This window comes from Erinaceus europaeus, chromosome 17, assembly GCF_950295315.1.
Source record: "Erinaceus europaeus chromosome 17, mEriEur2.1, whole genome shotgun sequence".
In the NCBI taxonomy this organism is placed as follows: Eukaryota; Metazoa; Chordata; class Mammalia; order Eulipotyphla; family Erinaceidae; genus Erinaceus; species Erinaceus europaeus.
Window position 1 is genome coordinate 10,576,496 of NC_080178.1, and position 19,327 is coordinate 10,595,822.

Here is a 19,327-nt window from a genome sequence, read left to right on the forward strand (position 1 = left end):
CACTTTACCATATTCTAGCATCCGGGTTCAAGCCTCTGGTCCCCACCTACGGGGGAAGCTTCAGGAGAGGTGATGCAGCTGCCCCCCCCAACACACACATACACATATACACACACACACACACATTCCCTGTACACCCTCAATTTCTGTGACTATTAAAAAAAAAAAAAAAAAAAAAAAGGCCAAAATAGAGAAAAAAATGGCCACCAGAAGTGGTGGGTTTATCATGATAACTCTGATGGCAATAAAATCATCTTCTCCATCGTGGGGCCAGTGAAAAGTGCTCGTATGAAGAGTGCCTACCCTGCCCTGAGCAGGGCCCAAACTCCCACCGCTGGCCCACCACAGAGAAGAACAACAGTACTGGGAGGAAGCTTTGTTCCTGTGGTCTGTCTCTTCCTCACCCTCCACCCCCCGCCCAGAGTGATGGAAAAAAGGGGGAGCGCAGGGAGACAGCACCATGGTTATGCAAAAAGACGGTCATGGCTGAGGCTCCAAGGTCCCAGGCTCCATCCCCAGCACCACCGTGAGCAAGAGCTAAGCAGTGTGTTGATAAAGACCCTTCACGGATAGTATTTTTTCCAAAGACAGATCCTTCCATGCAGTATCTTTAGTGCAGTCTCTAAAACTGTCAGAAGTCCTTTTGTCCCCCTGTCTCTCCTTTCTAACTAAAGTATCTTAACTTTCCAAAAAAAAAAAAATTTTTTTTTTTTTAACAAATACCAGTTCTTAAGACCACTAATGCTGAATTTTGAAAACTCACAAGCAGGCAATGGTCTTACTGAGAAAGAAGTTTGGTGGGGTTACAGTCTGACAGCAATGAATGCCCATCTTTCACTGAGAATGCTGGGCACACCCCCCTGCCTGCATCATCCACTGAATACCCCAAGCCCCAGTCAGATTGCTCTCTCTCTTTTTCTTTCTCTCTCTCTCTCTTTTTCTTTCTTTCCTTCCTTCCTTCTTACCAGAACACTGCTCAGCTCTGGCTTATGGGGATGTGGGGGATTGAACCTGGGACTTGAGAGCCTCAGGTATGAAGGTCTCTTTGCATAACCATTATGCTATACCCCCACCCCCAGACTGCTGTTTCTACCATCTCCATTCAGCAGTCAGGAAACTAACGATCAGAACCTCAAATGTTCAAAGGAGGTGAGTGTCACACTCTGGCCTCTGGCCTGTCCCTCAGCTCCCAGGTCAGGCAGTCAAGAAACAAACCTCAACCTCATCAACCTCAGCGCCAGCCAACACAGCTGGTAGCTTGTCCTCGGAAACGCTGTGTGCTAGAGAGACAGACAGACAGAGACAGCGAGCGAGCTATTCACCAGCAGTAAGCCTGCCCCCCCCCCCCCGGGAATGAGCCCCCCTCCACCTTTCTCAGTGGTGCCGGTCCCGTTCTCTATCCCGGTGTCTCTCGTGCTCCCGGTTTCTTTCCTGGAAGTAGTCATCGTGCCGGTCTTCATTATGAAGGAGGTCCCGGTGCCTCCTGCTGCTCTCCCGTGACCGGCTCGGTGACCTCTCTCGGGACCGGTGCCTTTTCCTGTCACAAAGATTCCTCAGTCTTGCTCCCAGAGTTCACATTACATTCTTCCCGAGAGTGCTGGATTGGATTTTGGTGTCTTCCGCTACTTTATCTAAAACACTATGATGGGCCCACAGTCTAAAGACCAATTTTACTAGTTGAATAAGCTAAGTTAGTTGAGATCTTACAATGTGTCAGACACAGGGCTAAGAGCTATACATATTTAGCTGGGGAAACAGACTGGCAAAACACGAGACTGACAGGCCTAATGTCTTGTCTCTGACACTTTGTACCAGAGATGTGCTCTGGTCTCTCTCTCTCAGGTGAACTGTTCTCTTGTATGCAATAAATACACCTTTATCTTTTACTAGATTTTTAAAAATAATTTTTTATATCTATTCCCTTTTGTTGCCCTGGTAGCTTTTACTAGTTTTTAAAAGAACTATACATGTGGCATCTCATCTAATCTTTACAACAGATCAGTAGCAGATAAGCACTGCTACTGTCCCGGTTCTATAAGGAGAAAACCAGGGCTTGAAGGTTAGGAACTAAAGGTCTTTATACAGGTCTTAAATGAGAACTGGGGTTCAGATTCGTGCACATTTAGCTCCAAAACCCATGTTCTCAATTATACCAGCCTATTTTTCTCAATGTTTCATCCAACAGACCTCTTTTTTTAAAATGATGTATTAGTCTTATTTATTAATTTTTTTTGACACCTGTAGACCTGCTTCACTGCCTGTGAGGTGACTCCCCTGCAGGTGGGGAACCAGGGGCTCAAACCGGAATCCTTATGCCGGCCCTTGCACTTTGCGACACATGCGCTTAACCACTGCGCTACCGCCCAACTACTGTCTTTTTTTATTTTTTAAGATTGTATTTATTAATAAGAAAGGTAGAAGGACACATGTGCTGCTGGGGATTGAACTGAGGACCTCATGCTTGAGAGTCTAATGCTTTATCCATTGGGCCTCCTCCCGGACCACCGACAAACAGATGTCTACTATCACATGCAAATTATCAGATCCACATCACCCCCAACCCCTAGGATACAAGGGCTCATTAGATTTTTGAGCCACATTCTCGACAAGTACCCTGGACTCTGTGCCTCTCTGGGTGAGGGCTGTTAAGGGCAGGCAGGCTGCTGTGTCAGCCTTCCACTCACCTGGACGAGCTCCCGCTGGCTCCCACACTGTAGGACTTGGCTTCGATGCCATGAAGACAGTCTTTGAGAGAGGAGATGAGGACACGGCAGCGCTCGTCATTGGCGACCCGGGACTGCTTGATGACCGCAATGGCCGTGAGCAGCGTCTCAATTGCATCACTGTAATCCCCTGATGGGATGGAGAAGGCAGGCCCCGGTGAGCACAGGCCGTAAGCTAGGCCAAAGAACTTGGGAGAACATAAACCAAGAGTAGTGAGCTGGCCCAAAGAACCACAGCCAGGTGAGGCAGAAGCAGCAGGTTTGAAACCAGATGGCGCCTGAACTCCAGTGGTCGGAATCACACAGATGCTCTCAGCTACTGCTAGTGGGCAGGCAGTCTAGCAGTCATTGACAATGGCCATCAAAATCAGCATCATTTATGCCTTTGACCCCGTAATTCTAATGCATGTAAAATGTGTATTAGCACAGTGTGGGGTACATGGTAATATAAGGACTCAAGAAATGTTCACCGTAAGACTAAAAGTGGTCCTTATACAGAACCTTTGCTTAATAGTACTGCAAACCCCTAAGTCTGAATTATGTTTAACCTTATTTGTAATTATGTAATGAATATATATGCAGTATCTACTCAGAATATGTGGTGTACAGACACACACACACACACACACACACACACACACACACACACACACACACACACGCTGCCACTTCATTCCCAAAATCGAAACAATGCCTGGTTCAGGAGTACTGATCTTGGGCTGGCTACTTGCACAATGCTTTTTCAAGTCAAATAAAGAATGTAAAGGGCGAGGCAGTGTAAGAATGGCTACATGATGGCCCCCATCACCTAAGTGCGCACATCACCATGTGCAAGGACCTGGGTTTGGGCCCCATTCCCCACCTTCAGGGGGAAAGATTCACAAGCGGGGAGGCAAGTGTCTCTTTTTCTCCCCTTCTCTATCACCCCCTTCCTGCTCAATTTCTCTTTGTTACAGCAAATAAAGAGGGGGAAAAAGTCATTGCTGAACCCTAGCAATAACCCTGGTGGCAATAAAAAAGAAATGCTGAGGAGACAGCATAGTGGTATGCAAAAGACTTTTAAGCTCCAGGCTCCAAGGTTTCATGTTCAGTCCCCAGCACCATCATAAGCTGAGTAATACTCTATAGTCTTTTTACCTGTCTCTTCGTATTTCTCATTTAAAAAAAAAAAAAAGACAAAGCAAGAAAGGTCTTAGCCCACGGATGGGTGACAGGAGAAAGTTGTTAAGGGGTGTTTATTCAGTGGGCTACTAGTCTGCAATTACAAACAGATGACACTGTGTCCTTCAGGATAGAACAGACGGAATGCTTACTGAAGTAAAGACAGGTGAGAAAGAAACCTAGCAAATGCTTTCATGCAGATGTGAAACTGAAACACATGAACTCAGCAAATAAACAACAACAAAAAAAAACGAGGCAAACAACCATTTCTCAGACTGTGTGAGCACTATGGTGGTTGTTGGGGGCACAGAGCTCTGGTAATGAGTGTGGTGTGGACTGTATCCCTGTAATCTTACAGTCGGGAAAACCACTACTAAATCACTACGCTGGGGGGATGGAAGATAATGCAGGGAAAGCATGAAAGCAAATGGGAGGCCAGTGAAGACGGCGGCAGCCTTCTCTGTGCAAAGCGAGGAAAGGAGAAGCGAAACTGGAGGAATGTGATCGTGTCCTAGAGACACTGGGGTACCAGCTCTATCAGGACAGATAATTTTTTGTCTACTCTGTAGATAACCAATAAATATTTGTGGCTTGTATGGACTAACGACAACAAATAGGGGATCCCAGGGGAAAGAGCAAAGCAGTTTATGCAACAGACGTTCACGTCTGCGTTACCCTTGATCCCAGGTTCAATCCCTAGCACTGCCAAAAGCCATAAGCTGAGCAATGCTGTGGCTTTAATAAACAAGACACACACACACACACACACACACACACACACACACACACACACACACACACTTCTCGATCATCTGAATGTGACAGAATTGGTGGGAAAGTAGACCAGTGGCTACTGTCGACGTATTCATCTGTATATGTGACTCATTACAATGAGCACGTATTACCGACAAGTGTGGAAATTCAATGAAGCAAATGTGCCTAAGGTCATAGTGTGGAACTCGGATAGATCAGAATGCTGAAACCTTACTGTGTTCTCTGCCCAGATTCCCAGATGCAATCAGATGCTATGCCAGGTCATGGCCATTCCTAAAAACCTTCAAGGGTCTACACTTGACAGTGGACCCTCTACACAAACACTAGGCCAAGTGACCAGCCACTGAGATCAAGATCTCCATGAGGCAAGAATTTCATTCAGCTAGAAATCCCACAGTGGCTATCTTTAGGTGGAGAGCGAGGATGCAGAATTTTGGTGGTCTGTGTAGTGTAGAACTATATACTGTAATCTTACAATGTTATAACCCACTATTAATCACAAGCGGGGTGGAGGGAAGAAATACCACAAAGTCCAGTGATAGTCTAGGTACTAATCTGATTTTCAGAGTAGATCTAAATACATGCCAAGTGACGCCACTGGAGTTTCCCACAGACCCACAAGTCACAGCTACATAACTGCTTTTCAAGAGATCATCCTTCAGAATCTAACAGAACCCCAACTTGACTTTGTTGAACTGATGCCAACAGAAAGGAGAATGGAAAGCCCGGCGGCTAAGCAAGCGGCAGTGAAGGCAAAGGCGAGTTACCTGCACTGGCTCCAGACACGGCTTTGGAAATGGCACTGCTGGAAATTGCTCTGTTTCGCTTCATGATCTCTTCGAACTCTGCTTCACTCACTGTAGAGGGCGGAGGGCCCGAATCTCGACTGCGAAGATAACGTCATCCCTCATTGCCCACACTCCTTTATCCTCTTTACCAAACTCTACCGAGTATGACGTTACTTAATTAGACTCTCCAAAGCAATGTCTTCAGTCTGTTCACGTTATCTTCAAGGCCGGGACTCCTCGTCTTGTGCTCTTATAGTTTATAATTTGGCCACGACCCAAGGATACCCATCATTCACAGCAAGCCCAAAAGCCACTTCATGCACTTAACTTAATCAAGCTCCTTAAAAAGGGCCGTGAATGACGTGCTTTGTGGTCAGGCAGTTAAAATGCAAACAAACCATCCCCCAATAGTCATTTATTTCCCAGTAATTAACACTACGACCACAGGGAAGTAAGATTTTTCCCTCCGTGTTTATATACTATGTTTCCCACAAGGGGAAATACAAGAATCTAATGCTCACTGAATTTCTCAGAGGACAAAATGGCTAAGACAGTACCCACCCTCATAGCCAGCTGAGGTATAAAAGGAACAGGAGAACCCGTACCTGCCATGGTGGTTGTAGGGTGTCGAGGCCTTCATGTAAGTGTCTGGTGGAGGCCCCACTGTAGCATTTGGTGGGGGGAAGAAGGCTGGATTGAGGTGAAGGGCAGGTGGGATAGCCCCTGGGGGAGGTACGGCCAGATGAGGAGGTAGTCGAGGAGGAGGGGGCATGAGATGCTGGTAGTGGATGCCAGGAGGAGGAGGGGGGACCCCAAAGCTGGAGGACAGAGGTGGTGGGGGTGGAATTGGGGGTGGGGGCAGACCCATGAGGGGAAGGGCTGAAGGAGGGCGGTTGAAGTAGGGCAGCACGCTGGGGGGCTTATCCACGCGGGCGGAGGAGGGGACAAGGTTGTCAGAGGGCGTGGCCCGTCCATCTGCAGAATCACTAGAATCTCGGGAATGAGCCCGTGGAGGTATTCCTAGGAAGCCAAACAGAACTCATGTCACTGCCCAGGATTCAGACATGCCCGCCCATGGGGCCGGTTAACCTCCCCCCTCCCCCGACAAGTCAAGTCATGTGACATCACGCTGAGGTACCTCAAGCAGCTGGGAAAGCAAAGAACATCACTGGCTACCATTTCCTTGGCTCCAGAAGTACAGGTGGAGGCAACAACCCCAGGAGGAAAACCACCCTGAATTCTGTATGGCAAAAGACGTCCTTTATCCAGAACATTCAGAGGGTTGTGTTTGCTTTCTATTTTTTTTATATTTATTTATTCCCTTTTGTTGCCCTTATTGTTTTATTGTTGTAGTTATTATTGTTATTGATGTTGTCATTGTTGGATAGGACAGAGAGAAATGGAGAGAGGAGGGGATGACAGAGAGGGGGAAAGAAAGATAAGACACCTGCAGACCTGCTTCACCTCTTGTGAAGCGACTCCCCTGCAGGTGGGGTAGCCGGGGGGCTTGAACTGGGATCCTTAGGCCGGCCCTTGTGCTTTGTGCCACCTGTGCATGTGGCTACCGCCTGACTCCCACTTTCTATTTTTAAACACAGAAGGGCCCTAGAAACCCACGAGGAAACGGGAATGTTGGGATCGAACAGGAGTTCCTGGCAGCTCTCCTTCAGATGGCTACCAGCTGACTCTCTCCTTCTGGCTGCCTACCTGAAACGTAACAAGCGGATGGCAGGGACTCCAAGCAAAGCCTGACTCAGCTTGGGGGGGGGGGGAACTCTGATGACAGTACCACAGCCCCAAACCTCTCCCTCACATGGCAGCCTACGGACTTGGAGGTAGAAGCCAGAAGCAAGACAGTGTGGAAAGAGGAGAGAGCATTCCTTGGATTAAAACGTAGTAGACCCCGAATTGGCGTATCGCACCCAAGTAAAAGACTCTGGTGTGGGTGGGTGGGTGGGGAGAATACAGGTCCATGAAGGATGATGAATGACATAGTGGGGGTTGTATTGTTAAATGGGAAACTGGGGAATGTTATGCATGTACAAACTATTGTATTTACTGTTGAATGTGAAACATTAATTCCCCAATAAAGAAATAAATTTAAAAAATAAAAAAAAAACTTAGTAGACCCCAAGTTCTCATTAAAGTCTGAGGTGGAACTAATTACCCTTGGACTTGGACTCTATGGTAAAGGAGCACCAGCACCCAGCCAGGGACTCTCGTTTTCTGTGTTTCAAACCTACAGCAAGTTATGTCTTCAAGTTCTCTCACCCTGACGAGGCACAGTATCTGAAAGCTAGTGTTCGCTCTTCCCGGTGAGTTTCCACATCGGCAAGGGTTCTGTTTTGTAACTATGGCTACAAATCCCAAGAGTAGCAACCACTTCTAAGCAGGGAGGTCCACCGGCTGCACTCTGTGAATTCATGGAGCCCAAGTTGATTAACTTGACAGAGTAGATAAACATCACTCAGTCATCACCAGGATTTCAGCAAAGAAAGGTTAACTCCAAGGAGTAAACAGCCAAGTGGAGGCAGGAATGCTCTCCTAGCCCCTCTGCTACTGCAAAACCATGCATCTTGCTTGGGCTGTGCAGGTAGCTTAATGCTTATGTAAAAGAGTCTCCTGCCTGAGGCTCTGAAGTCCCAGGTTCCATCCTCAGCACCCCTGTAAGCCAGAGCTGAACAGTGCTCTGGTCTCACTCAAAAAATAAAATAAATGAAGTAAACAACAGCAGCAGCAAACACTTCTTTCAAAAATTATGTATCTTAGGAATGTCAGAATTACAGAAAGGCTCTGAAACAGAAGGGGCTTGGAAATTCAACTTGCCCAGGGAGAAAAATGAGTGTTTTCTTACCCAAAGCACTGGGTGCTCACACCACATCACATCCACTGAAGCTTTTGATCTAATTTAAACAGTTGTCTCTATGAAAGAGGAAGTAGTCATAGTCCTACTTTCAGTCAATATCAGGTCCCAGAGGATTACACAATCAATGTAAGGAACTATTTTGAGAGCAGGACCCAAGCAGTGACAGAACACAAAATGACTCAACTTTGTTGTCCTCCCCAGAGTAGACAAGTAGTGGCAGTTGGCTGTCCAGGCGGGTCTGGCGAGGTGGCTCCTCCTCTCTCCCTTCATCTCTCCATCCCTTCAAGCGCATCACCGTTCTAGGCTTTTTTTTTTTTTTTTAAAACACTCTCTTTTCTTTTCTTTCTTTTTTTAAAAAAATATTTATTTTTGAGAGAGATGCAGACAGAAAGAGACACAGAGAGAGAGACACCAGAGCACTGCTAGCTCTGGCTTATGGTGGTGTGGGGAACTGAAACTGGGACTTAGAGGAGCCTCAGGCATGAGTGTCTGTTTGTATAACCATTATGCTATCTCCCCCACCCCGTTCTAGGCTTTTTAAAATAGAGATGATGTGTATGCACACACGCACATATGAGAGACACAGACAAGACACACACACACCACTAAAGCTTCCTTTTTTATTTGTAATATATATATATATTTATTTTCCTTTTTGTTGCTCTTGTTTTTCATTGTTGTTATAGTTATTATTGTTGTTGTTACTGATGTCATTGTTGGACAGAACAGAGAAAATGGAAAGGGGGGGAGACAGAGGGGGGAGAGAAAGATAGACACCTACAGACCTGCTTCACCACTTGTGGAGCAACTCCCTTGCAGGTGGGGAGCCAGGGGCTTGAACCGGGATCCTTCTGCTTCGTGCCATGTGCATTTAACCCTCTGCACTACCACCTGACTCCCCAGGACCTTAACAGTGCACCCCCCAGGGAAAGAGAGCCTACTTATTGATTCACACCAACTGAACTCTCAAGACACTGACTCAGAAATCAGAACGCCAATTTATTAATTTACAACGATAACTGTTAACTGCAAAACAGACTCAGATACTCGTGTAGGCTGGTCAGTTCACTGACTTCCCAACAGGATAGGCTGACTGGGAAACTAATTTAGTGCCAGGAGGTTGCTTGGCCAGTAGAGTCAGAGAATAAATAAAGGTAGTAAGGTGAACTTGAAAGGCTATTATCACCCAGCTACGGTCGCATGATGCAGCTTCCTTTACTTAACCGGGGACATGCTTGCCACACAGGGACTATCTGGGACATGGAAGAGGACCTGCTCTCGGGGACAATGCTTTTGGCCCCCACCATTGTTTATGATAAGATTACAGCCATCTGCGTTGACCCTACTTACAATGAGGTCCATTTGCTATACAGATTTTTTTTTTTTTCCAGATAAAGACCGCACGATTTAAGGTTGACAGAAGCTTTAAACAGGTGTCAGTAGGCCCTAAGCAGCAGAATTAGCAGCACAACTAAATGGCATACACTCTGCGCCCACCTGACTGCCGGCTCAGCTCTCGCTCGACCATCCACGACTACAACCACCGCCACTTCCCCAAGCGCCACTAGGTTGCAGGCCGAGCCTCCACCACAGAAAAGAAGCCCCCAGCCCCCCCTTCATACAGATGGTCTCCACGTACCCCCTCTTGGGACTCGGACGCACTCACGTTTCCGAGCCTGTGCCTCAAACTGTGAGAGGTTTTGCCGGGTGGCCGGCCTCACATCCACTTTTTCTCCATTAAGAACTTTTCCCGGCAAGAGTTCCAACAGTTTGTGAACAGAGTTTTCAGAGGCGACCACAACTTCAGCATACCTTAAAGAAGACAAAGTCAGAAATGAGTGACAACTACTCAGCGACCCAGGAAGGAACAAAGAGACGCTCTTCCGCTTTTAGTGACAATTGTTGTAAAGCAAAGGGCATCTCACTAAGATTAAACACACGTGAGAAATTTACCAGTTTATAGGAAAACATCAGTCGGTTACGGTCCTGTTTATTTGGAATTAGAAATTGGTTTCTTGGGCAGGGGAGACAGCCTGAGGCCCCAAGGTCCCAAGTTCAATCACCAGCACCGCCATAAGCCAGAGGTGAGCAGTTGTTCTCTTCTTTCTCTGTGTAGTCCTTACTCTCTCTCTCATTACAATTGAGAAAATAATAATAATAATAATAATGATGGTTTTTTTTGTCCCCCCAATAATGGGTGAGCTCTCACATAACAGCAAGGTCCCTGTGTGGGCGCTTTGCCAAAACCAAGGAGGTAAAACTGGGCCAGGGGTGGGAGGGATTAAGACCCAGGGTCAAAACACAATGCATAGTTGTTATCCCAATGGTTACAAACTAAAAAGGGCTTTTTTTTTTTTTAATTTTTTATTTATTTATTTTTTTAAAAGGGCTTCTTAAATCCAGACCTCACCCTTTGGACTGGCCATTTGCTCGATTCTCTGCAAATTTCAACTCCACCACATCATAGACTCCTATAGAGCGAATAACCTGGATCAGCTGCTGGTCTGTGGTCCACTGGGGCCGGCAAGATGGAAGAGGAAGAAATGTCAAGAGACACACACACACACACACACACACACACACACCCCTTCACCCAGACCCCGCCCGCCAGCCTGGGATTCTGGTCATAATTAGAACACCCCCAGCCCTTGGAAACCCAAAGCCCATTGGTATTTCAACTAGTACAGGCTTTTCTTATTGTTCTCGCCCACAGAGAATACCAATCCCACCTGCCTCCTCTCTGTTCCCATCTTTAGAGGTTAAAAGGATGGCACCCCATTTTAACTTTGATTGCCATGTGGACCGGCTGGTCGCCAGCCCAACCAATGATTAGAGAAGTGCTGAATTCCAAACCTGACAGGCTACAGCTGGCGACTACCAGGGCCTCTCCCTCAGTGTCTACACCTCCTACTGTGGAGAAACCACCCCCAAACACCAACACAGTCACTTCTACAGAATGATAACGACTTATCTGCCCCAGTGTGCTCGACCCACCAGTGTAAAGGGATCATCTTAACAAGCATCAAGAGTTCAAGATGTTCACTCTGACATCTCATCCCAAAGAGAGAATCCAGCTAGGCAAAGCCCCAGGGTCAGGGGCAGTAACAAGATGGCAGAAAAAGCAACTACCCACTTAATCATTGCTTTCTTCGGCACCAAAGCGTCCTCAGGATAGTTCTCTTTCAGAGATCAATCCAACCTGATCCCAGGAAAAAGAAATCCGACCCCATCAGCGCACAAAACAGTGCAACAGTAGATTCTGAAAATGCCATCACCTCCCAGTGCTCTCCTCTCCCTCCAGCCTCCCTGGGCCTTTCTGATGCCCCGCACTCACCCAGGAGAAGCTGCCCACGTAGACGGCGGCGCGCCTATTTCGCAGGCCGCTGTAAGTGTACAGAATCGCAGGGCTCTTGTTATTAGGCTTGGGAGATGGCTCCTGGCGAACAGGAGGAGGGGGTTCAGTGCTGCTGCTTCTGTCATCCGAGGGCTGTGAGGTGGCTGTCAACACGTCATCGTACAGGTCGATCTGATCTGTATTGTTGAACTCTGGGTCCTACAAGACGAGGGGTTGGCACAGACAGGTTTGCAAGCGTCTTACTTTGTTCATTCTGTCACTCTAGTCTACTCAGAACACACAAATACTTGGTAAAATAACACACAATACTTCCTTATCTTATTCTAGGAAGTGAGGTAGAACAACTTCACTTATAGATTATTTCACTTGATTATGCCTATGTAGGTGTTAAAATGAAGACCCATGAGTGGTCTGCAGTGTTTCTTGCTTTAGTCACCTGGGAAAAGCAAAAGGCCATGACAGTTCAAGCAAACTCATGATGAAGACATTTGTCAATGAAGACAGGACCTGAAGACCACATGGAAGGTATTCTAATGAAAATTTAGTCTCAATACATTGTGCTACCTCCAAACCCAAAAGCCACACTCACATTTTCTATTCTAACTAATAAGAAAAAGGGTGTATATTGATTGGAAATAGTAAGGGAGAAAGAGGGTGGTAAGGTAGGCACCAAAATTCAAGAAATGGGGGTTTACACAAAGGACTTATGGAGACTAAAACTCACAGCACACAGTATCATCTTTAAAAATAACCACCAAGAAAACATGAAAACTAAACAATAAAAGGCGGTAGCACACTCGGTCAAGTGTACATGCCATGAAACGGAAGGACTAGCTTAAGGATCCCAGTTGGGGCGGTTGGCTCCCCACCTGGAGGGGGGTCACTTCACAGGTGGTGAAGCAGGTCTGCAGGTGTCTATTCCCCCCCCCACGCTTTCGTCTCCTCTCTCGATTTCTGTCTTATCCAGCAATAATGACAACAACAAAATGGAAGAAACAGCCGCCAGTAGCAGTGGATTCATAGTGCAGGCACCAAGCCCCAGCAATAACCCTGGAGGCAAAAAAAAAGAAGAAAGAAAAAAAAAGACGGTGGAACAGATGATTTTCCCTTGCTAAGCCCTATTTCTCAAATGATATGCAGATCCAGTAAATTACAAGGAAACCTAAAACTAGTCTATGAGACACAAAAGCAAGACAGGAACTCAGCATGAGCTGTGTCCCAGTAAGCATTTATAATATGAATGTGCACTGTGAAAGTTTTGGGCCTGCGTAACATATTACTGCAATAATCTAGGAAAAAGAAAAAAATCTAGTATTTTTTTCAGGTAAGATTCTAAAACATTCAGGTGCTAAAGATAATGCTGCCAAGATGACGAGACACATGCAAGGCGTCTTAAGCAAACTACTTTATTCTGTTTTGTTTTGTTGTTTTAAGAGAGAATAAAAGAACAAGTTAACTTCTCACGTTCTGAGGAGAGTAAATTCCTCTAATGCAATTCAAGACGAGCAGCCCTAACAACTTACTCCCGTCCAAACCATCACATCTGTCCACTTAACTAAGACTACAGGAGACCCACTACACCATAAATGTTCACACCCACACACCATCACCAACTCTTGGAGACAATCTTGCAGCTTCTTGGTTTATATCAGAAGAACATGCATTTCACCCAAGACAAAACTACTGTTCAGGGAGTCGGGCGGTAGCGCAGGTGGCGCTAAGCTCAAGGACCGGCATAAGGATCCCGGTTCAAGCCCCCGGCTCCCCGCCTGCAGGGGAGTCACTTCACAAGCGGTGAAGCAGGTCTGGAGGTGTCTATCTTTCTCTCCCCCTCTCTGTCTTCCCTTCCTCTCTCCATTTCTCTCTGTCTTATACAACAACAACAACAACAACAACATCCATAATAACTACAACAATAAAACAAGGGCAACAAAAGGAAATAAAGAAAAAAGAAAAAAAATCCAAAAAAAAAAAAAAAAAACCCCTACTGTTCAGTACATCATTTCAAAGAAGCAGCCTCATTCAAGAGAATTTTAACCTTGTGCAGATATCAGAATAATAACGGTATGAAAGCGAAGAGTTTAGGGGCAACAGGAGACCGATCAAGACAAGATACACACACGGTAAATGCTGGAAGACGGTTCTCGGCAGCCAGGCCTCTGAAGGAGCCCGCAGAGAAGAGGGTGAGTGTGCACACAACAGGAAGAGGAGCCGGTGCAGGGCACAGGGTGAGGTACGAAAAGTGTCCCCACAGTCCTTGCGTCTCAACCACTACCCACTCACTTTTTTCTTCAATCACACATGCACTAGCTGTGGTGACCTGACCCCAAAATCACTGGGTCCTCGTCTATGCTCTAATCCTCAGAAGGCCTCACTTTCCGCCAGAGTTGGGGGGTTGGGGAGGAATGGGGGAAGAAAAGAAAGCTGTGACATCAAAACAAAACTGCAAGAGAATCAGGAAATACAGAAACATACCAAGGCTAGGCAGTCAGCAAAAAGGCTACGTAAAAAGCTTTCCATGCCTGAAGCACCACAGGTCCCAGGTTCTATCCCCAGCATTATCGTATTCAAGAGCTGCACAGTGCTCTGGTACAAATAAAATATAAGGAAACATATTATCTTGGCTAGCCAGTGAAACCAAACTGGGACCCCTTCCATGCCATATCTGTGACTGAGAATTTGTGCTTAAATTGTAATAAAAAAGTTAACAGTGATAGGGGCCGGGTGGCGGTGAACCTGGTTGAAGGCATATGTTACAATGCATAAGGACCCAGGTTTGAGGCCCCGGTCTCCACTGGCAGGGGAAAGCTTTGCAAGTGGTGAAGTAGTGCTGCAGGTATCTCTCTCTCCCTTTCTATTTCCCCTTCCCCTCTTGATTTCTGACCGTCTCTAACAAATAAATACAGATAATTAAAAAAAAAAAGTCAAAAGTTAATAGTGATGGCACTGGGTAGGTTAAGGGACTGTGCCTTGCAAATCTGAGACCCTGAACTTGACCCCCAGCATCATAAAATAACCACAGACAGAAACAAACAGAATACCAGGGATGGTGGAGTGGAGAGCTCTGTTCTCATTAACAAAACAAAACAAAACAAACAAAAAAACCCTCTTGGTTCCTGATAAAGTTTGTTCTGCTTTATATCTTAATGCTTTTCAGTCACCAAGTTGCAGATGCTACCATGATGCCAACCTGACTTCCCTGGGCAGATGAGCTCACCAATGTGTCCTGGAACTCCACCTCTCCAGAGCCCTGCCCCACTAGGGAAAGAGAGAGACAGGCTGGGAGTACGGATTGACCTGTCAACACCCATGTCCAGTGGAGAAGCATCTCCAAAAGCAAGACCTCCCACCTTCTGCACCCCAAAAAGATCTTTTTTTAAAAAAATATTTTATTTTATTTATTTATTCCCTTTTGTTGCCCTTGTTGTTTTATTGTTGTAGTTATTATTGTTGTTGTCGTCGTTGTTGGATAGGACAGAGAGAAACTCCCCTGCAGGTGGGGAGCCGGGGGTTCGAATCGGGATCCTTATGCTGGTCCTTGTGCTTTGCGCCACCTGCGCTTAACCCACTGCGCTACAGCCCGACTCCCCAAAAAGATCTTTGATCCATACTCCCAGGGGGATAAAGAATAGAAAAGCTCCCAATGGATGGGGATGGGACATGGAACTCAAGTGGTGGGAATTGTACCCCTCTTATCCTACAATCTTGTCAATCATTATTAAATTAAACCCTCGGATAACTGGCTAACAAACTAGCATGCAGACTCAGGCTAGAGATCAAGCGCATCCCCAAGAACTCCCTTCTTCTTCTTCTAGCGTTTGCCCTTCTTCTTCTTCTAGCGTTTGTCCTTCTTCCGTAGCCAGTCAACAGCGTCAGGTTGAGCCTGATGTAAAGTTTTGAGACCTCCTTTGAATCTGGAGAGGTGGCAGTCGTTGACTATGTGGGTCATAGTCTGTCTGGAGCCGCAGGGGCAGTTCGGGTCGTCTCTGGCTCCCCAGCGATAGAACATAGCGGCCCAAGAGTCTGGAACAGAGAAGTTCAGTGTAGGCATAGGGGACCAGATTGGGTGACGAGACGTCAAGCGTTGGACAGGGTGGGCGAAGATATCCGCGTATATTGGCAGGTCCGGTTGAGCGTAGACATGGGAAATGAACTTAGATGATGCCGCATCCCGACGAATATCTGGCGGGGCGATGTTGCTAAGAACTGGCAGCCATGGAACCGGGGTGGAACGGATGGTTCCAGAAATTTTCCTCATGGAGGAATATAATTTGGAATCGACCAAGTGGACATGGGGGCTACGGAACCATACTGGGGCACAGTATTCTGCAGTGGAATAGCATAATGCCAGAGAGGAGGATCGTAGTGTGGAAGCGCTCGCGCCCCATGAGGAGCTGGCCAGTCTTGCAATGATGTGATTCCTCGCGTCCAGCTTTGCTGCAGTTTTTATGAGATGTTCGTGAAATGACAGAGTGAGATCGAGAGTAACGCCAAAATAGACTGGCTGGGCTTCATGCCGGATTCTCGTATCGTCAAGCTGCACATTAAGCTCACGCGAGGCCGAGGCATGGTGTAGATGGAAAACAGATGATACCGTTTTTGCAGTGCTAGGGATTAGTCGCCATTTTTTACAAGAACTCCCTGCACTCTAAGAACAGATAAACACCTTCCTCATTCAAGGCCTCTTCATGTGAGAGGCTCAGTCCTAGAAGACCTTGGTGCATGGACCAGCTTTCTACTTGAGGAGCAGGAAAAGACTCAGTGTCACAGATTCAAGTGGTCCCCAGGAGTGACCTCGAGCTTCAGCTCATCAACTCCAAGAAGTTGGGAAGAGTTCTGGGACACAAGGCCAGTCAGGTCAGGCATTTGACTAAACAAACACTATCAAGCTGCACTTGGAATTAAATCTGGAAGCAACGCCAGTTCATTCTACCTTCTACAGGTTCAAAAGTGGTAAAATGTTAGCACATTGGGTTGAGTGCACATGGCACTCAGCGCAAGGACTGGCATAAGGATTCCGGTTCGAGCCCCTGGCTCCCCATCTGCGTGTGTGTGTGTGTGTGTGTGTGTGTGTGTGTGTGTGTGTGTGTGTGTGCGCGTCACTCCACAAGTGGCAAAACAGGTCTCCAGGTGTCTATTTTTCTCTCCCCGTCTCCCCCATCTCTCTCAATTTCTCTCTGTCCTATCCAACAACAGTAGCAATAACAACAATAATAACAACAAGGGCAACAAAATGAGATGGATGGATTCCAGGAGCAGTGGATTCGTAGTGCAGGCACTGAGCCCCAACGATAACCCTGGAGGCCAAAAAAAAGGGGGGGGGAGGTAAGATGGCCTCAGGTTTTCTGGTGAGTTTTCAAGTGAGTTAGTGGTTTTTGTGCAATTAGGCTAGGGGGAATGCTAACTGTACAAATTAAGTAGGGAAAGACAATGTTTTCTATGCACTCAGGTGGGTTTCATTTCAAGGAAATTAAAAAAGCAGTGTGTTCATTCTGGAAATTAAAAAAGCAGTGTGTTAATTCTTGTTAGGGAGAATGCATTTAACAGTACAGGGAGAACTAGGACTGTCATATGAAGTTTTTTTTTTTTTAATTTCCTTATTGGGGAATCAATGTTTTACATTCGACAGTGTCATGTGAAGTTTCTTGGCTTAGAAGAGAATTTAAGTAAGATCTCCCCACCTGCACTCAGTTCTCCTTCTAGTCCCCTCTCCCTGAGATCTAAGGGAAATCAGAAAGCAGAGGACCGACACACACACACACACACACACACACACACACACACACACACATATTGCAAAGCAACCTAGTTGACAGTTGTCTCCTTTGTAGCCAAAGCCTCAAGTTTTGAGTCCCATGCCCACAATTCCCAACTCATGCTCTCCCCCCCCACCCTCCCTGTCACTGTCCACTGTCTGTCTTCTGTCTAAGTCCGTCAGTTTTAACACAGCGCACAGCAAGCAGAAGTAATTCAGTGTGTACTTGGTGGTGGGAGTGGAGAAACGGACACACTGTTCCAAGTGCCCAGTGCAGCTAAAGGAACAGACACAAAACTTACCCAGTGAGCAGGAGATCTGCCGCTTTCCCAGAGTCCTCCCTAACCCAGGAGAGCAGCCGTGAACCCCATGATTGCTAATGGGGCAGGAGCCAAGTAGCTCTGCAAGAAATCTGCACCACATGGAAGAGATCAGGGAGCAAGCACTGTGGGAACCCATCTAAGAACTGTATTTATTTTTTTCCTGGGGAGCAAAGGCTGTGTCCAGTCTAAGCCTGCTTCTCACCACCCCAACAAGACGACCCCCCATCATTTTTTAAGCAGCTCTGAAGTTACACTAAAGCCAGTTTTGCCACAAATTGACTCGTCACTGGTGGAAGAGCTTCCACATGACACAAAAACATTTAAAATGCACATTTCCTCCAACTTGTCAAGCATCAGATATAGTCTGTTCGGTATTAGTGGTTATCAAATTCTATACAACTTTTAACCCATTTAAAAAAGTTTTCTTTCTGTAAGCCCCCCTACCCCATAGTCATTGATTAACGGTAGAGAGAGAATCAGCACTGTTCTGGCATATGCAATGCCAGGAGTTGAACTAAGGACCCTGTCCTTGAAAGTTCAATGTTGTATCCACTGTGCCACCTACTGAGTTGCTGCTGCTGGTTTATTAAACTGCCACCAGGATTATCTCTGGAGCTCAACGCCTGCAAACAAATTCACTGCTCAGGTGACCATTTTTCCTACCCCTCCCCCGTTTGATATGCAGAGAGAAATTGAGAGGGGAGGGAGAGACAGAGGGAGAGGGGGGGGGATTGAGAGGGGCGGGAGGGGCTGACCTGCACTTGATTCACTATTCACTAAGTTTTCCCATTGCAGGTGGGGACCAGAGGTTTGACTTGTGCATGGTAACGTGTGCGCTCGACCCAGAGTGCCACCGCTAAAGCCCCTCAATAAATGAAATCTAAAACAAACAAACAAACACCAAACCCAAAAAATAACAGCAACAAAACAGCCTTTTCGGAATGGCAAGATAACTCAGCTGGGAGGGCTTGCTTTGCCATGTACACAACCCAGACTTGAGCAAGGCCCCAACTGCACTGGGGAAAGCCTAGGTGCTGTGGTCTTTCCTTCTTTACTTTTCTATTTGAAAGCTGGCCTGGAGCAGTGAATTCTCAGCAACAGAAAAAAAAAAATTAGAGAAAAATCATTGAGATCAATAACTTCTACCCTTACAAAAAAGTGACCCTGAGACAGGGTTTGTGCCTAGCACAGCTAAATGGGTGCCCTGCCCTATCCTCTTTTCAAAGTCAATCGGCACAATTATCGGCCCAGAGAGAAGCAAACTAAGGGGGGAGAGATCATTAACATTCAATAATGGAGGGCTGGACTGGGGTGACAGTTATCACTCATCATTGACAGCACATTAGACCTCACTCCTGAGGTCCTGGGTTCAATCCCCACCACCACTAAAAAAAAAAAAGGCCAAAGCTAAGCAGTGTTCTAGAGAGAGAGAGAGACAGACAGGGGGGCACACGCCCACACACTAGTGAAATGAATCCAGAGGAACCAGGCAGTGGTGCACGTGGCTGAGTGCACACATATGCACAAGGTCCTGGGTTCAATCCCCCAGTCCTCACTAGCAGGTCGGATGTTTCAGGAGTGG

At 46.6% G+C, this 19,327-nt stretch overlaps 1 protein-coding gene across 4 annotated transcripts in view; it reads right to left on the reverse strand.

Moving 5' to 3' along the window:
* The window catches only part of CPSF7 (cleavage and polyadenylation specific factor 7), a 33,085-nt gene that overhangs the window by 9,686 nt on the left and 4,072 nt on the right, over positions 1-19,327 (reverse strand). For 2 of the 4 annotated variants that reach the window (XM_060176293.1, XM_060176295.1), the window contains exons 3-9: positions 11,647-11,865; positions 10,723-10,826; positions 9,952-10,124; positions 6,052-6,466; positions 5,426-5,544; positions 2,685-2,853; positions 1,370-1,537 (exon numbers count right to left, since the gene is read on the reverse strand). In XM_060176293.1, the coding sequence (XP_060032276.1) occupies positions 1,375-1,537; positions 2,685-2,853; positions 5,426-5,544; positions 6,052-6,466; positions 9,952-10,124; positions 10,723-10,826; positions 11,647-11,865 (1,362 nt within the window). In that variant the 3' untranslated portion in view covers positions 1,370-1,374. Of the gene's footprint in view, positions 1-1,369; positions 1,538-2,684; positions 2,854-5,425; positions 5,545-6,051; positions 6,467-9,951; positions 10,125-10,722; positions 10,827-11,646; positions 11,866-19,327 lie in introns of those variants that run through there. The other 2 variants (XM_007526323.3, XM_060176294.1) reach the window with 2 other exon arrangements.